General features: G+C 41.8%; 2 protein-coding genes across 6 annotated transcripts in view; both read right to left on the minus strand.

Moving 5' to 3' along the window:
• The window catches only part of TTC27 (tetratricopeptide repeat domain 27), a 178,198-nt gene extending 168,918 nt beyond the window's left edge, over positions 1 to 9,280 (minus strand). For all 5 annotated transcript variants that reach the window (XM_036873865.1, XM_036873864.1, XM_036873869.1 and 2 more), the window contains exons 1-3: positions 9,010 to 9,280; positions 7,656 to 7,833; positions 5,382 to 5,511 (exon numbers count right to left, since the gene is read on the minus strand). In XM_036873865.1, the coding sequence (XP_036729760.1) occupies positions 5,382 to 5,511; positions 7,656 to 7,833; positions 9,010 to 9,109 (408 nt within the window). In that variant the 5' untranslated portion in view covers positions 9,110 to 9,280. The remainder of the gene's footprint in view (positions 1 to 5,381; positions 5,512 to 7,655; positions 7,834 to 9,009) is intronic.
• A 1,303-nt stretch (positions 9,281 to 10,583) lies between these two features.
• LOC118905779 (cytochrome c oxidase assembly protein COX20, mitochondrial-like) lies at positions 10,584 to 16,895 on the minus strand. Its single transcript, XM_036872577.1, has 2 exons — positions 16,826 to 16,895; positions 10,584 to 10,960 (listed from the first exon to the last, which is right to left on the minus strand). Exons 1-2 carry the CDS (start codon positions 16,893 to 16,895, stop codon positions 10,692 to 10,694), a joined length of 339 nt encoding a protein of 112 aa, XP_036728472.1. The 3' UTR covers positions 10,584 to 10,691.
• Positions 16,896 to 18,142: the final 1,247 nt, after the last annotated feature.

The raw sequence follows: 18,142 nt of genomic DNA on the forward strand, positions 1-18,142 counted from the left end.
AGTCCTCAAGGACAGGGCCAGGATCACTTCTAGACTTCTGACTAGGACAACTGCATGATGGTAGTGTGGGTCACTGAGACAGACACCAGAAGAAGACCTGGTTTGGAGAAGAACCTCACCATGAGTTCAGTCTTGGACACAATGAGTCTGAGGTACCTTGTGAGACCTCCAAGTGGAGGTACCAAATACACAAGTGAATCTACTGCTTAAGAACTAGAGAGAAGGGCTTCCCTGGTGGCACAGTGGTTAAGAATCCGCCTGCCAGTGCAGAGGATACGGGTTCGAGCCCTGGTCCAGGAAGATCCCACATGCCGCGGAGCAACTAAGCCCGTGCGCCACAACTACTGAGCCTGCGCTCTAGACCCCGCGAGCCACAACTACTGAGCCCGCATGCTGCAACTACTGAAGCCCGTGCACTGCAACTACTGAAGCCCACACGCCACGAGCCCGTGCTCCGCAACAGGAGAAGCCACCGTAATGAGAAGCCCGCACACCACAACAAAGAGCAGCCCCCGCTCACCACAACTAGAGAAAGCCCGCGTGCAGCAACAAAGACCCAACGCAGCCAAAAATAAAATAATTAATTAATTAAAAAAAAAAAAAAGAACTAGAGAGAAGACCCTGCCTAATGTGACCAAGTTGGACCTGCAGCCTCATCAAATCATCTTGCCATTTAGATGGATTTAACAATCTTTATTTCCTAACATCCAAACCAAGCTGGTGAAGTACAAGACATGCCTTTAAGGAAAAGAATCCTTATTCTAATCACATTGAGATGAGAAAGATGTCTACCTGTTGTAGCACAAATTTAGATCATTATCTTCTAAACGAAATCTTTAAAGATAACAAACAAGTAATTTAACAGGGCAACAAATAAAAAATTACACAAAGAGATACTCCATGATATACTACTTGGATCTCATTACCTCTGATACTCAAAGGTTTAGTTGGTTACCAAACCTCCTACTCTAAGTCCTCTGGAAATGTCATTAATAGAGTAAATAATAAATAAATAAAGGAGTGAATGCATGAATAAACAAATAAATAAACTTCTTTTCCTAGAGTTACCTTGCATCACCATCATTAAAAAATTAAATGCTTTTCTATCTTCCTGTGACATAACACTGATATTCCAACCGAATTCTAAATGTGCTTCCAGAAGTTTGGGGAAATGACCGAATTTTAAAGAGGATTGTGGCACTTCCCTGGTGGCACAGTGGTTAAGAATCCGTCTGCCAATGCAGGGGACACGGGTTCAAGCCCTGGTCCAGGAAGATCCCACATGCCGTGGAGCAACTAAGCCCATGCGCCACAACTACTGAGCCTGCATTCTAGAGCCCATGAGCCACAACTACTAAGCCCGTGTGCCACAACTACTGAAGCCCACGCGCCTAGAGCCCGTGCTCTGCAACAAGAGAAGCCACCGCAACGAGAAGCCCGCGAACCACAACGAAGAGTAGCCCCCACTCACTGCAACTAGAGAAAGCCCGTGTGCAGCAATGAAGAGCCAACACAGCCAAAAATAAATTTTAAAAAAATTAATTAATTAAAAGACAAAAAACAAAACAAAACTGGTATGTACATACAATGGAATATCATTCAGTCTTAAAAGTAAGAAAATTCTGACACATGATACAACATGGATAAACCTTGAGGATGAACAATACATACTACTATATGTAAAGCAGATAATCAATAAGGATGAGTGTATAGCACAGGGAACTCTACTCAGCACTCTGTAATAACCTACAAGAGAAAAGAATCCAAACTCCCTTTATCTCCCAAATTCTCAGATTGCTGGTAAAGAGTATAAATTGAATAATCCTCTCAAAAACAACATGACATGACCAAGAAGAGCAGAACATGCATATACCCTAGGGCACAGCAGCTCCACTCACAGATATATGTCCTCAGCAGAGCTTCCCGACTCAGTGCTGGGAAGCATTTCCAAGTTTGCCCAACTACAGCCTGAGGGCCAGTAAAAACAGCCTCCTCCATTTAGCACACTGCACCAAACACTATCCTTTTTTTTAAAGCATGCTGTGCTTGGAAATTCTTGCAAATGATTCCCAGAAGACGTGTTCCTAATAGCACTCTACATAATATATTGCAAAAAATGGAAACATCCCATGTGGCCATTGAGAGTAGATCAGATATATAAACTGTGGTACATTCATACAACTGGAATACTATGGAACAGTAAAAATGAATACTAGTATAATTTCAGAAATACACCACTGAGCAAAGCAAGTAACAGAACACACACAATTTGTTTCATTTATATAAAGTTCAAAAACTGGCAAAACTAGGGCTTCCCTGGTGGTGCAGTGGTTGAGAATCCGCCTGCCAATGCAGGGGACACGGGTTCGAGCCCTGGTCTGGGAAGATCCCACATGCCGCGGAGCAGCTGGGCCCGTGAGCCACAACTGCTGAGCCTGCGTGTCTGGAGCCTGTGCTCCGCAACAAGAGAGGCCGTGACAGTGAGAGGCCCACGCACAGCGATGAAGAGTGGCCCCCGCTTGCCACAACTAGAGAAAGCCCTCGCACAGAAACAAAGACCCAACACAGCCATAAATAAATAAATAAATAAATTTATAAAAAAAAAAAAAAAAAAAACTGGCAAAACTAAACAATATGTTCTCGGGGGATACATACATACATAGGTGCTAAAACCATGAAGAAAAGCAATGGAGGACTTCCCTGGTGGTGCAGTGGTTGAGAGTCCGCCTGCCAATGCAGGGGACACGGGTTCAAGCCCTGGTCCGGGAAGATCCCACATGCTGCGGAGCAGCTAAGCCCGTGCGCCACAACTGCTGAGCCTGCGCTCTAGAGCCCGCGAGCCACAACTACTGAAGCCCGCGCGCCTAGAGCCCGTGCTCCGCATCAAGAGAAGCCACCACAATGAGAAGCCCGTGCACCGCAACGAAGAGTAGCTCCTGCTCACCACAACTAGAGAAAGCACGCATGGAGCAGTGAAGACCCAACGCAGCCAAATAAATGAATAAAATTAAAAAAAAAAAAAAGAAAAGCAATGGAATGTTAACACAAAATTCATGAGAGTGGTTCATGAGACAAAGGGGGCCAGGGATACCACCAGGAAGCACACACAGGGGACCTTGTAACCCTGTATTTCCCAACCTTTTCCAAGTCAGAGCAAATGCAGAAGATGCTATTATTTGTAGTGCACATCAGGTAACTAGAGAAGGCTACTACACCAGACGAGACCAGTTCAAAGGCTCTCCCCAGCCCCGGCCCCACACAGCTACTGCAATGGCAAAGGGGCTCAACACCTGGGGAACGGCAGTCGGGAAGCTCTGTTCTACAAGGCTGGTGATGTTCTCTCTCTCAAGCCGGGTGGTGGGAACAAAGGAGTTTTATTATTTAAACTGTACACATTCTGTATGCTTTTTGGAATGTGTGAGGCACTTTTTTTTTAAGATTTTTTTTTTTGATGTGGACCATTTTTAAAGTCTTTATTGAATTTGTTACAATATTGCTTCTGTCTTATGATTTTGGTATTTTGGCCACGAGGCATGTGGGATCTTAGCTCCCAGAGCAGGGATCGAACCCACACCCCCTGCATCAGAAGGCAAAGTCTTAACCATTGGACTGCCAGGGAAGTCCCATATGAGGCACTTCTAATAAAAAAATTAAAATCAAGGTCTTATTTAAACTTTCCTATGATTTGGTCTGAGCCCCATCAAGGCTGACCTTTTACTGCTGCTCCAACAGGCTCAAAGCATCCGTTTCCCACAAACACCACACTCTTCTCCCCTCAATTTCTGCTCATGTGACTGCACCTAGAACGTATTTCTTTCTCTTCTCTACCTGTCCGTTTCCTCATCATCTTTCAGGTTCTAACTCAAGGTCCACTCTTGATGAAAAGGTCTTCTCAGACAAAATTTACTTTCCACACATCTCTTCATTAATTTCAGTATTTCTTAATAGGTTGAATCTCTCATGTAACCCATTTCTGTACTGTTTGAATTGTTACCTAACTTTACAGGTGCTTCTACTTTAGTATAGCATAAAGAGTACTGAATTCGGACCCAGAAAGTGTGTGTTCCAATCCCCCAGCTATAATGCCTCTGACAAGTTTCCTTCACCACTGTGAGCATCAAGTCTTCTCATCTAGAGAATACGTCAAACTGATATAGCATACATGAATGAAGCACCACTCCAACCACACATTAGCGCTCGGTACGTATTTACGATTTTGTCTGGTGGGTTTCTAACCTGCACTATAGGGCAATAGAGGCCAGAAACTGTTTCATACACAGTAAGAGAGGGAATGAGACACTCCTTATAAGTAATTACCTAGATAGTTGAAGCATATCTCTTTAAGTGCCAAAATCTTGGGGATTTTATTTTAACCATTTTGGATGAAAACTTTTGTAAAGTATAGATTAAATTCCCTTCTTAGACATAAGATATGGAAGAGCTTTTAACCTTTCAATAACGATTTAGGGCCAGCATTATGAATCTCAATTACTCTACTGCAATATAACATAATGACTCAGTAAACTGATGTGTACAGAGGCTTCAGATTATGACTGCTTTTGTATTTCTCTTTCCAACCACCATCAAATTATTAACACTAATCTCTAACAACTCCATTCCCCTTTCATTTGTTACTTCTAATTCTGAGAAACCAGGTAACAGTAAATAGGTCCCTTTTGCTGTGCAAGTTTTGGATGCTAAGCAGCCTTCCAGGCTGAGTGATCGATAGTAATGCTCTAGTTCTGAGGTGGCTGGATAAATCAGTTACCATACTTCTTTTCAGAACATGTCATATCCTCCAAGCCCTGCGTATATGTGCTCAAACAGTACTGAGGAAATCAAACTGCAAGCTCTACTGATGACCTACTGATCCAGGTCAATAATATTATCTCCATATACGGGTAGTAAGAATCACTGTCACCATGGAGCACCTCTGTGCCAGACACTCTAAGTAAATACAAGTAAGTGTATCTGTGACATAAAGGAAATCACCCCTGGGAACTGTTCGTAAGGACAGCAGCAAAAGTTTCCTGCAACAAAATTAAACAGATCTCCACATTCTCTGCTTTGCCAGAAAAGATCTTTACGTAACTGTGGTAACATATGCAGCTGGGTGACTGGTGCAGCTGCCTGCACTTTAATAAAAAGCGCAGCTAATAGAGCTCCATAAAATGGGGAGCATCTGAAGAGGAGTTTGAATCTGATAATGGAACTTCTGGAATTGAAAATCTGATCAATGAACAAGCATTCTTAGTAGGTTCTGTAAAAGCAATAAAGTCATGTTTCTCTCCTACCTATTATTAACTCCAGTTTATAAAGAGCCGTTCCTAAAGAATAAACAACACAATAATACCTATATATGACATTTCCAAGAAGCGTACCTCACTAAACTGCTGGAACAGAACAGACGGCAAAAAATCCTGAGGGTGTAAATCAACAAGAGGCCCCGTCCAGTTACTCTGAACAAAAAGTTGCAAACTGCTCACACCAAGTAGGAATATCAGCTGTTGTCTGCATATGAGAATAAAGAAATAAACATGAGCCACTATCACTGTATAACCACAAACACACTATTTTATTTCATTTTTATTAAGAAAAATGTAAGATATCAACATTTATTGAGATCATCTGAGAGTATTACAAAAAAAATTTCTGAAACAATTTAGGTCTGCAATGTCCAATATTATCACCATGAGCCACACATGGCTGTTTTAAATTTAAATTAATTACAATTAAAGAAAATTTAAAATTCAGTCCCTTAGTTGCACTGTCCACATTTCAGGTGCTCAATGGCCAAACGTGGCTACTGGCTACCGTACTGTACGGCGCACAGAACGTCTCCATCATCACTGGAAGTCCTCCTGAACAGCACTGGTTTAGGACCCTATCAGGCACTTAGAATTTCGTCTTGTGTTCTAGTTAACAGCTCTGACACTGACTGGATGGAAAACTGATTTTATACAAAAGAAAACTGACAACAAAAAGTTGTTTTCAAATATTTTACTGATCCTGTACTACCAACTACTAGAACAACAACAAAAAAAAAACCCTAGAAATTTCACTTGAACCCATTTCTTTTCAATCCTACTTTGGCTGAAGACAGGAGTGGGTAGGTAAACTTATACTGCAAAGGAGAGATTAAAAAAAAAAAAAAACTTTTAAGCTTTGTGGGTCACACGTGTTACTTTTTTTCCAGCCGTTTAAAAATGTAAACATCATTCTTAGGCACTTTGGACTTGCCCCACCAGCAGTAATTTGCCAACCCCTAGATTAAGACACAAACAGGTGGGGATTCAACTCTAAGGAATAGCAGCCAGAGACTCCTGTAGCCTCACACTGAAGGAAAAACAAAAGCAGTCATCCTCTTCTTCCCATATCCCCTAGGCCCTACCTCAAAAGGAAGATTCTTTAAGGAAAAAAAAAAAAAAATCACGCCTACGAGCCTGTGGCAGCCAGAATGCTCTGGATGCAGCACAACTGAGAGCAAAGAATGAGCAGAAAACAGGTGACAAAAGAGCCTGTTTGTAATTAGAAGTTAGGAAACTTGAGGAAACAGGTGTGCAGCAAGATCTCAAAGCCTTAATATAACTGTCATAACTAAAAATCAAAATCCTTAAGGGGAACTGAGAAGAGAGTTTAATTTTCAAATACCTCATAATGAGGTAACTGAAATGTCTCTTCTCAGCTCTGTGTGACAAGCCGAATTCTGGTCTACCAGTGTATGATGTATTTGTGTGTATGTGTGTTTTCATGTGCACCACACAAAGCTAATGGCTATGATACCGCACACATATCTGACAGCAAAATAATAATCAAGAACGACATCAGAGGAATGTAAACTACTAGTACACCAGAAAAATAAAAATGAATGACACTAATTTTTTAAATAAAATGCCTACAGTAGCACTCTTTTGTGAACTCCTTATAGATACAGATTATGTTTTATTCATCTTCACAACCTCAACACCTAGCCAGTAGTTGATTTGTTGAAGAACTAAAGGAAGCCATTCCCTAGAAATAATGGTAAAACAAAACTGTGTTTTAAAGACAACTAAAACTTGATGTGGTTGCCAGAGATGGTAGAGAAAAGGAAGGTATATTAACAAACTAACAACAGTAAAATATAAGCCATTGAAAAACTTAGGTTACACTGCTGTGTAACTATCCATTATATTTAATCCTATAAAATTACATAAACGTCAATGGAAGAAGATAAACCAAGGGTTCCATAATAAAAACATTAAAGATAACCTAAAACATAATAAAAGTAGTTACAATTATCACTCAGCAATCTACAAACAGCAAGACGGAGAGTGTACACTTTCAAGTTAAAAGAAAAGAAGGTGTGAAGTCTTGTCTATGGCTAAAACCTATGAGACTTAAGCATTTAGAAACTCAGTGGGTTAGCAGCTACCACCCAGTCATAAGTCAGTGTTATATATGAAACCTGTATATCCTACACCACTTTACCTTTTCATTCTCGATGGTCCTCTGGACAGAAACTCTTACATAGATTATTTGGTACAACATGAGTCCTGAGTAAACATAAAGCCAGGTTTTTCAACAACTGCAAAAATCAGTGCCTTACACTGTCAAGGCAATATTAAATGTATTCAGAATCTGTTTCCCTACGAAAATTTCAAATAAAATTCTACCTTCTGGCTTTGTCCAAATCTGTTGAGTAATCCAGGAATGTTACTATCTGCTTCTCTAGGTAGCTGTCAATCCTTTCTTCAGTCATCGTTGCTGAATTTAAAATACTTTGAATCAATGAATTTAAGAATATGGCCTCATAGTTCCCTTCTAGCAGCAATTGTAGGAAAGATCCAATCTCTGTAATAGAAAAAAATTAGTCCAATAATCCAAAGAACAGCTACTTTCATACTGTAAAAGGTAACACTATTACCATTTCAGCATGCCAAAAAAAAAAAAAAATGTATATACTTAGAATGCTTCCTATACATTAACCACAAAGCACTGAGCAAATGCCCATCACCTCTCCTAGAATTAGAAGCTCATTCATACCATGAGCAGCATGGCAGAAGTTAGACCCAGAAATAATATTCCTCATTAGCAAGTAACATCAAAAGGAATTCTGCTGGGAATTCTAAAGAATTCCTACTGACAACAGAAAAGTTTCCTTACAAAGTTTCCTTTCACAATCTGGCTCCTCCTACCCCCACTGTCCTCCCTGATGAAAAGCTGGTTCACTCATTGTTCCCCTAATATCCATATGCACATTCCTACCTCCACACTTTTACACCTGTGACTCCTCCTGGGGAACTTTTCCACTTGTCAGTCTTACTCTTTAAACAAAAATCAGGTCAAGTTTGACTTCTTCCATAAGACTTCCAGACCCAAACTTCAGAAACTACCTCTCTCCTGAAGCACCTATCGCGTATACACACAAACACGGGCCCGCGCACACATACATACACACACAAATATATAGGACGGGATATATACTGTCCTAACATTGTTATTTCTCTTTTGGGTCCAGCCTAAACCCCACAACCAGATGTGCCTATATCCCACTAGTAAATGTGCCTTTTAACTCTTTCTCTCTCCGGTAAATGTGCTTTGCTTACAAGATTACATCTTTGCTGCCTCATTTCAGCTGTTGTGCTTACCAGCTGTGTGACCTTAAATAAATTACTTAACCAATCTGTACTTAAATGCCTCCATCTGCAAAACGGGAATAAAAGTAGTGTCTACCTTACAGGTCTATTCTAAGCATTAAATGACTGAAGAAATGTTAAGGGATTAGAAAAACAATTGACATTATTATTGAACCTGGACGGTGAGAAGTTTGGGGTAAAGACATGCACGGAGCCTGAGGACCGCGCCCACTATGTCAAGGATGCAGCAACCCAAAGCATTAAGAATCAGATAGATTTGGGTAGGAAAAAAATAAAACCAGAAGGGATGAGAACCCAGCCGCCGCCACCCCTTCTCCCCGCAGTCCCCACGCTGGCCTCAGTCCCTCCTTGGCAGGTGCACCCCTCTCACCCGAACCGGCGACTCCCTCCTGCTTCCACTGCTGCAGCTCAGCCTCAGTGGGGAAGCCCCTCAGAAGGGCCAGCTCCGGGGTCCACATCACCCCAGACATCGCTGCAGCCAAAACAGAATCCTACGAAGGTCACACAGGTGTCAACAAAAGAAAGTGAAAGGAAGAGGGTCCAAAGACGTCGAAGACTAGTGGCGACAGCTCCTGTAAGCACACCCACAGCCCTAGAACCCCATGTGCAGACACCAGCACACGGAGGCGGCCATAACGTTAGCGCGGAGAACCCTGGGAAGCACTCACAAACTCTCGGGGACCCGCTTCCGCCTAGGAGGCCAACCCGAGCCCTTGGTACTGAGCATGCCCAGTAGGAATGCCCCACCCCGAGCAGGGGAATGGTCGGTGTTTGGGGGCGTGGCCGACCTCAGCCCAGCCCCCAGGGGCGGTGCTGCCGAAGGAGTGGAGGGCGTGGAGTCATCTTGTACCGCCCACCGAGGAGGCAGGTTGAAATGCCGTTCAGAGTTGCGATTTTGCCCCGCTGCGGTTTACTTGGAAGGTCTAAGGCTTTGATTCCTAAACCTGTTTGGGTCAGAACCCTCCAGACTACCTGATGAAAGCCATAGTCCTTCCCGCAAAAGCACGTGGACCCTTACCACCAACACTGGGGTACCATTTCAGGGAGTTAGAGACCCTCTGAAGTGGAGTCTGTGAACCCCAGGTTAACAACCCCGTCAGCAGGGCTTCCCTGGCGCCGCAGTGGTTAAGAATCCTCCTGCCAATGCAGGGGACACGGGTTTGAGCCCTGGTCCGGGAAGATCCTACATGCCGCGGAGCAACGAAGCCCGCGCGCCACAAGTACTGAGCCCGCGCGCCACAAGTACTGAGCCCACGTGCCAGACTACTGAAGCCTGCGCGCCTGGAGCCCGTACTCTGCAACAAGAGAAGCAACCGCAGTGAGAAGCCCGCGCACCGCATCGAAGAGTAGCCCCCGCTCCCCACAACTAGAGAAATCCTGCGTGCAGCAACGAAGACCCAACGCAGCCAAAAATAAATAAATTAAAATAAAAATTTAAAAATACTGTAAAAAAAAAAAAAAGAACCCCGTCAGCAGAGGTCTTTATTCTTGAATGTATTCAAGTGAAGAAAAGTATCTGATTTTGATGCTGCCACTACATAAATCATAACTAGGTGGGCCATCTGGCTCAGCCACTGGTGCAGAGAAACTTTTGGAGGCTAGACTGTGAGAAACCTCCCAGCCCTGCGTGCCTGCTGCTGGCCCAGAGCTGGCGCCTTAGTCGCACGTCTTTTAATCTTCATAGCCGCACTCCTAGGCCAAAACGGAGCTCTGAGAGCCGGACTTGGTGCAACAGGACTCTGCCCCAGGCAGCTTGAAGCCTGCACCGTGAGTGCGCCTGCCGTACACGATCCAGGAGAAAGCTGCAGGGTGACACTGACCACACGGGATTCATGGAAGAATCAAGTGCAGTTCTGGAAGAGCCTCGCCCAGTACCGGCTCCAAGGCGAGAAGCGAAGTAATTCTTTTTTTTTTTTTTTTTTTTTTACAACTTACACATACTTTATTTACTTGACTGAAAGCCTTATGGTACATAAAATGCTTTCTGTAGTTGATCTCAGCTTTGTTCACACCGAAGTGAGTTGTGTCTGGGTTTTCTGTGCTCAAGACTGCTCAATTGCTGCTGCTGCTGCCGCTGTTGGTTTGTTTTCTTTCAGGATCAAGGTGGGTACTTTCATATAAAATCTTGTTTTTAATTCCTTCTCTGGCAAGTCTTTCCTGGATTCTTAGCTTTGCATAATTACACCTACAATGGAACCAGCGTCCTAAAGTCACCAAGATAAATCCTCCTACTCCAACGTCACATGATCTTCTAATTCTACCTTCGCCTTCCCGGGCTCCCCGGGCTCCGGCGCAGCCGCCATGGGTACAGTCGGCACCTCCTACGAATTCTTAATTCACTTTCTTCCTCAGGACCCAGAGCCCCTCTAGACTTTGGAAGGAAGAGGTGCTCGGCTGAGCTCAGCAGCTGCCAGCAGATGCCAACAGAAGCCAGACCTGGGCTGTGAGAGAAGAGCAGATGCCGTAGAATGTTTTCTCAGTGAGAAGTAGTGAAAAGGTATTTGTGCAGGGAACCATTCTTGATCGGTGCCATCATCTGTTTTTTCAAGCACAAAATCTAGCACTGTGGAACTATTTGACAGTTGTTAAAGATCAACAGTTGCAGAAACACACTAACCACTACACCAAGTTCCTCACTTGTGTGTAGGTAGAGCCCCATTGACCCACAGGGTGAACTTGGAGCTCTTAGTATAATTCAAGTTTTGTTTTGCTTTTTCTAATTGAAGCATAGTTGATTTACAATGTTGTGTTAAGTTCTGCTGTATCAAGGTTTATTTTAAATGTGATTTGCGAGACAATGATAGTCATTAAATCTATTAATCTCCCTTGAAACAAAATGGACTCCAGTAATAAAAATGGGAGAAAAAACATCTCAATTTAAAAAAAAAAAATACTGAGACTTCCCTGGAGGTCCAGTGGTTAGGATTTCGCCTTCCAATGCAGGGGGTGCAGGTTCGATCCCTGGTCAGGAACCTAAGATCCCACATGCCTTGAGGCCAAAAAACCAAAACATAAAACAGAAGCAGTATTTTAACAAATGCAACATAGACTTTAAAAATGGTCCACGTCAAAAAATAAATTAATTAATTAAATTAAAATTAAAAAGAAAATACTGAGTGGAAACTGAGTTGGTAGGTGAGCTATGTCCACTTTAGGATCAGTGTAGAGTGCCTTGGCTGGAAGGTCTGTTGGGAACCCAGATGTCGCTATTTATAAATCCTTTTTCTTATGCTAGTCAGATTTCTCAGGGAAGACTCTTTAAATCTCCCACCTGGATGGTGTCTGGTTGCCAGAATTTCAGAGCCAAGTGGAGCAAGAAAGCCAGGAGTCTCAGCATTCAGGACCCAGTCTGTATATGGGACCCTCTACAGGGTCCGTATACACCACTGCAGGGGTGGTGGAGGGAAAGCGGTGGCTGCAGGTTCCAGATGACTGACTCAGCTGTGCAGGAGTCCTAACTTTAGCCCCTCCCTCTCCCACCCCATAATCTTCGGTCCCAGAGGCACCTCGTGCTCCCAGTTCCTGAGTCTTTTGGGGATTCTTCAGTGTAGATAAAAGGTGGCCTTAGCGTTCCCTGTTGCATTTTTAGGATTGGGCTTTCTTTGGTCAGTGAAATCAGTTACCTAGCTTCCAACACTGTTAACTACTCTCATCTTCTCTTTCCTTGAGAGTTATGTCTTTTTTTTTTTCTTTACCGTAGTTTTTTAAATTAATTTTTATTGGAGTATAGTTGCTTTACAATGTTGTGTTAGTGTCTGCTGTACAGCAAGGTGAATCGGTTATACATATACATGTACCTAATCTTTTTTAGATTCCCTTCCCATCTAGGTCACCACAGAGCAGAGTTCCCTGTGCTATACAGTAGGTTCTCATTAGTTATCTATTTTACATATAGTAGTGTATATATGTCAATCCCAATCTCCCAACTCATTCCACCCCTCCCTTCCCCCTTTGGTAACCATAAGTTTGTTTTCTACATCTGTGACTCTATTTCTGCTTTGCAAATAAGTTCATCTGTACCATTTTTCTAGATTCCACATATAACTGATACTATATGATATCTGTCTTTCTCTTTCTGACTTATTTCACTCGGTGTGACAATCTCTAGGTCCATCCATGTCGCTGCAAATGGCATTATTTCGTTCCTTTTTATGGCTGATAATATTCCATTGTATATATGTACCACATCCTCTTTATGCATTCTTCTGTCGATGGACATTTAGGTTGCTTTCATGTCCTGACTATTGTAAATAGTGCTGCAATGAACATCTGGGTGCATGCATCCTTTCGAATTATGGTTTTCTCCAGATATATGCAGAGTGGGATTGCTGGATCATATGGTAACTCTATTTTTAGTTTTTTAAGGAACCTCCATGCTGTTCTCCACAGTAGCTGTACCAATTTACATTCCTACCAACAGTGTAGGAGGGTTCCCTTTTCTCCACACCCTCTCCAGCATTTATTGTTTAGAGATTTTTTGATGATGGCCATTCTGACTGGTGTGAGGTGATACCTCATTGTAGTTTTGATCTGCATTTCTCTAATAATTAGTGATGTTGAGCATCTTTTCATTTGTTTTTTGGCCACCTGTACGTCTTCTTTGGAGAAATGTCTATTTAGATCTTCTGCCCATTTTTTGATTGTGTTGTTTGTTTTTTGATATTGAGCTGCATGAGCTGTCTTTACCATAGTTTTAATGGGTTTTGAAGGAGAGAAATTAGATGCATATATTCAATATGCCATGTTTACACAGAACCTTAAATTGTGTGGTAAATGACACCTTTCTCCAAGTAGCTTCGGGTTTGATACATTTATGTGTTTTAACTAATTCTATCTCATGTCTTTTCAGGTAGTAAAGGGGAGGCAGGATCTTTCCACTAGCTCAAGACCTCCTTCACTAGCATAGAGAAGTCAGGATTGTAACCAGCATTTCATGACCCTTCAATCCCTTTTCATATTCATTAAGAACTCTCATGTTTAATAATGATAATAATTTTTTAATGTTTGCAAACGTTTTTGGGGTTTTTTTTTTTTTTGGTTTTTATTTATTTATTTATTTATTTTTGGCTGCGCTGGGTCTTCGTTGCTGCGCGCGGGCTTTCTCTAGTTACAGTGAGCCGGGGCTACTATTTGTTGCCACGCGTGGGCTTCTCATTGCGGTGGCTTCTCTTGTTGCGGAGCACGGGCTCTAGGCTCGCAGGCTCAGTAGTTGTGGTACACAGGCTTAGTTACTCCGCGGCATGTGGGATCTTCCTGGACCAAGGCTCAAACCCGTGTCCCCTGCATTGTCAGGCGGATTCTTAACCACTGCGCCACCAGGGAAGCCCTGCAAATGTTTATAGCAGCATTTTTAGTAATAGCCAAAAACTAGAAACAACACAAATGTCCATCTACAGGTAAATGAATAATCAAATTGTGGTATATTCATACAATTGAATACTGTTCCCCTATAAAAAAAGAATGAACTATAGATACACCCAATACACACAAGTATCAAAATAATTATGCTGAGTGAAATAACTCAGAAAAAAAAAGAGAACATCTTATATGATTCCATTTATATAAATGTAAACTAAACTCTAATGACAGAAAGCAGATCAGTGGTTGTTTGGGATGGGGAGGTGGAGAGGAAAGCAGGGAAGGGTTACAAAGAGGAACAAGCACACTTTGGGGAATGATGGATGTGTTCACTATCTTGATTGTGCTGATGGTTCCATGGAAATGTACATATGGAAAAACATCACCCTGTACAGTTAAAATATGTGCACTATATTCTATGTCAATTAGACCTCTATAACACTGTCTTTTAAAAATTGTTCTCTAAGGCTTAAAATCTCATCTCCCAAGACTAATATTCTCCAAAAGCCTTCTCCTGACATACAATTCTTTCTTCTCATCCCACCACTGGTCCTCTACCTTTTCCAAACACTGTGTCCCTCAGAACACAGACACATAGGGTACTCACCCAAAACACGGCGACCATCACCAACCCATAGGGTATTAAAGCCAGCAACTGGACGGGGCTACCCTCCCCCTTACCTTGGAGCCATTACGATCACTGCCGTTTTGGTTAAGGCCACTGAGAAAATCGCTGTGGGATTCTCTTTAGCCATTTTTGTATCTCATGCTGTAGAAGCTCTCCTGAATTCTCATCACACTCAATATTTCTCAGTCAGTCGCCTCATATGAAGTGTTTTTGTTAACTGTCCTTCACATAACTCTTTTACATTGTAATAACCTTAACCCAGTTACTCTTCCCTCTGTTACTGATGAGACCCTCATGACAGCTTAAAGCTGACGGACCACCTCCTGACTCCCCATAATGATCTGCAAGAGATTCCAATGGGTAACTGACTTCACATGGTTCACTGATGGTTCTTATTTTTTAAATGGCAATGGTAAATATTGTTATGGGTATTCTATTACAACTCCTTTTGATGTTGTTGAGGCAGCATCTTTACCTATGGTTACTTCAGCCCAACAAGCTGAACTATATGTTCTTACATGGGCTTGTACTTTAGCCAAGGACAAAACTGGCAATATTTATACCAATAGTAGATATGCTTTTAGAGTACCTGTGATTTTTGGAATGTTGTGGAAGCAGTGTGGCTTCCTAACTTCTAGTGGAAATAAAATTTTAAATGGCCCCTATGTTCAGGAATTATTTAATGTAATACTTTTACTTGCCTCTTTAGCTACTTTTAAGATACTGGGGCATTCTAAACTTGACTCTCTGGAAGCTAGGGGAAATCATCCTGCCAATATTGCTGCAAGGAATGCTGCCCTTAAAGCAGCTAAATCTCTGTCATGGTTCGAAGAGATATTTCCCCAAATGATAATTTAGAAAAACTGGCTAGAGAGCTCAAAAATTAGCCTCAAAAAAGGAAAAACACGATTGGAAATTCAACAATTGTTGGTTTGATAAAAAGAGAAAGCTCTGGTTTGGACCAAATAACAACCCAGTCCTACAGGAGACTCTAAAATTCCCACTCCTCACCACTGTGCATGCATTAACCCATTGGTCTACTGACAAAATTACAGCCTGCATGAATCGATATTGGTGATTATTAACAAGGCCACAAAAGCACCTACCTCACTTGCCCCACTTGTCCAAAGTACAACCCAGGGAAACCTGTTGGTACTGCTCCCAGACATTTTAAACTGCCCAATGGACTGCTCGAGCTCTGGCAAATGGATTTGATACAACTTCCTGTGTCTAGTGAATATAAATGTGTTTTAGTCGCGGTTTGTATGTTTTCACACTGGACTGAAGCCTTCCCTTGCAGACAGGCTATTGCCTCTTCTATGGCTAAAGTTCTTTTGGAAAAGATTACCCCTACCTGGGAAACTCCACTCAAATTTCGCAGTGATTGAGGAACCCATTTTACTGGCCATGTGCTTCAACGAGTCTCTGCTGCTTCGCTGGTTTTACAGCACTTTCACTGTGCTCACCAAGCTCAAACCTCTGGTTTAGTCAAACGCACTTACAGCATTATTAAGACTCAATTGGCAAAATTTGTAGAGGTCCTCCAAATATGCTGGGCAAAAGCATTGCCATTGGTCCTTCTAAATCTCAGACCCACCCCTTTTGGAACTCATGAACTCTCACCTACTGGGATAGTCACAGGATGCCCAATGCAATTGGCCTCTGCTTCTTTTGATCCACAATGGATAAAAGGAAAGGTAGTCCAATATTGCAAAGGCCTAAATGCTTCTATTAAAAATAACCTTGTTTTGGTAGAGCAATCTTTTCTCAGCAAACCCTTACGAAACAAAGACCTTAAGCATCACATCTTGCAACCTAGAGATTTCATCTATTGGAAAGGAAACCTTCAGAAGAACTTTCTTCAACCACACCGGACAGGCCCCTACCAAATATTGCTAACCAACCCTTGTGCCCCCAAATTCCAGTCAACAGACTCTTGGGTTCACATGACACAGCTAAAGAAAGTGCCAAAACCTGACTGGACCTACATATCATCTGGTGACCTGTAGTAAAGATTTCCTGGATTTGAAGCAGACAACATCTGATGAGACAGCTTTCCCAAGATATCTGGACTAGGTCTGTTAGAATTTTGTTGCCAAACCTTTGATGATGATGTAATGCTTCAGATGATTTCCAGTGTCTATGATCTTGATAACATACAGACTTCAGACAAAAAGTGCCTGAGAGTTCTCCCTCCTACCTGTCCTTGTTACTTGAATATGACCTGAATCAGTTTCCAATCTGTCGACTTTCCCTCTGACATGAGACATTACGCTCAGGAAAGGTCCTTACTGACATAGAGGAACAAAAAGCCACTGAAACTAGAAAACTTGACTATTGATCAGGGATACTTTCAGAGAAAGACCTTGATCAATAGAGGGAAATATAAAAAATTAACAGACATTTCAATTAAACAGAGTTGGGAGACCAGAAGGGGGTACTTACATGTGGCTTGCCATGGTTGCAGGCCCCAAATTGCAATTCTCTGATGATCCTAAATAAACCCATCTTTGCTGAAGAAATATCTGGCAGTCTATTTGTTTCAGGCCAACAATACAGTTAAACTTTATATACTTTAAATAAAAATACATGTTTTTAAATCCTTTAGTTGATTAATGTTAAAACCCTTGATTATTATAGTGAGGTGACTAGTATCCCCAAAGACATCAAGTCTTAATCCTTGTTACCTTATTTGGAAAAAGAGTCTTTGCAGTTGTGGTTAAGGATTTAAAAATGAGGTGATAATCCTGGATAATCCCAATGGGTTCAAAGTGCCATCACCAGTGTCCATATTAGAGGCAGGCAGAGGGAGATTACACACACACACACACACACACACACACACACACACACACACACACACACACACACAAAGAAAGATATGTGAAGATGGGGGCAGAGGTTGGAGTAGTGCCTCCACAAGCCAACAAATGCTGGCAGTCACCAGAAGCTGGAAAAGACAAGGAATGGATTCTCCCCTAGAGCCTTCAGAGGGAGAGTAGCCCTGCCAAGACCTTGATTTTGGACTTTTGGTCTTCAGAACTGTGAATGAATAAATTTTTGTTGCTTTAAGTCACCGAGTTTGTGGTAATTTGCTACAGCAGCCCTAGGAACTAATGCAAGTATTAAAACATAATTAATGATTTTGTATAAGTAAAGGCAAGATAAATACATTTTATGGAATAAATATATAATGTTAATTATGTATGTCTATTTCATTACTTATCCAAACATTACTGGCCCTTCAATTGCCCAATAAATTAATTATTTTAATTAATTATTTTGATGACTAGCACTTATATAAAAAACTTAGTTTAACACATTTTTTGGCTATGAAAATATATTTGTCAAAGTGGTATTATAGGACATATTTCACATAATACTTTGTTAGCTTGATTAAGAACCTAAAAATGGCATGTGTATCTTCATTTCCATCTTGCCTCTCACCCTGTAAATGTTATAAGCAGACTTCTGTGTGATGTCCTTTTACAGTTTGGAATAAGAAAGGAGATTTCTA

This window comes from Balaenoptera musculus, chromosome 13 (genome assembly GCF_009873245.2).
Source record: "Balaenoptera musculus isolate JJ_BM4_2016_0621 chromosome 13, mBalMus1.pri.v3, whole genome shotgun sequence".
Classification (NCBI taxonomy): Eukaryota; Metazoa; Chordata; class Mammalia; order Artiodactyla; family Balaenopteridae; genus Balaenoptera; species Balaenoptera musculus.

What these genes read in the sequence shown, in the direction of transcription:
- LOC118905779 (XM_036872577.1), bottom strand. Translation starts at nt 16,895, where the DNA reads ATGTCTCATGTCAGAGGGAAAGTCGACAGATTGGAAACTGATTCAGGT. An exon ending in TATTCAAGTAACAAGGACAG is followed by an intron (nt 10,961 to 16,825) that starts GTAGGAGGGAGA and finishes AAGAATTCGTAG; the next exon opens with GAGGTGCCGACTGTACCCAT.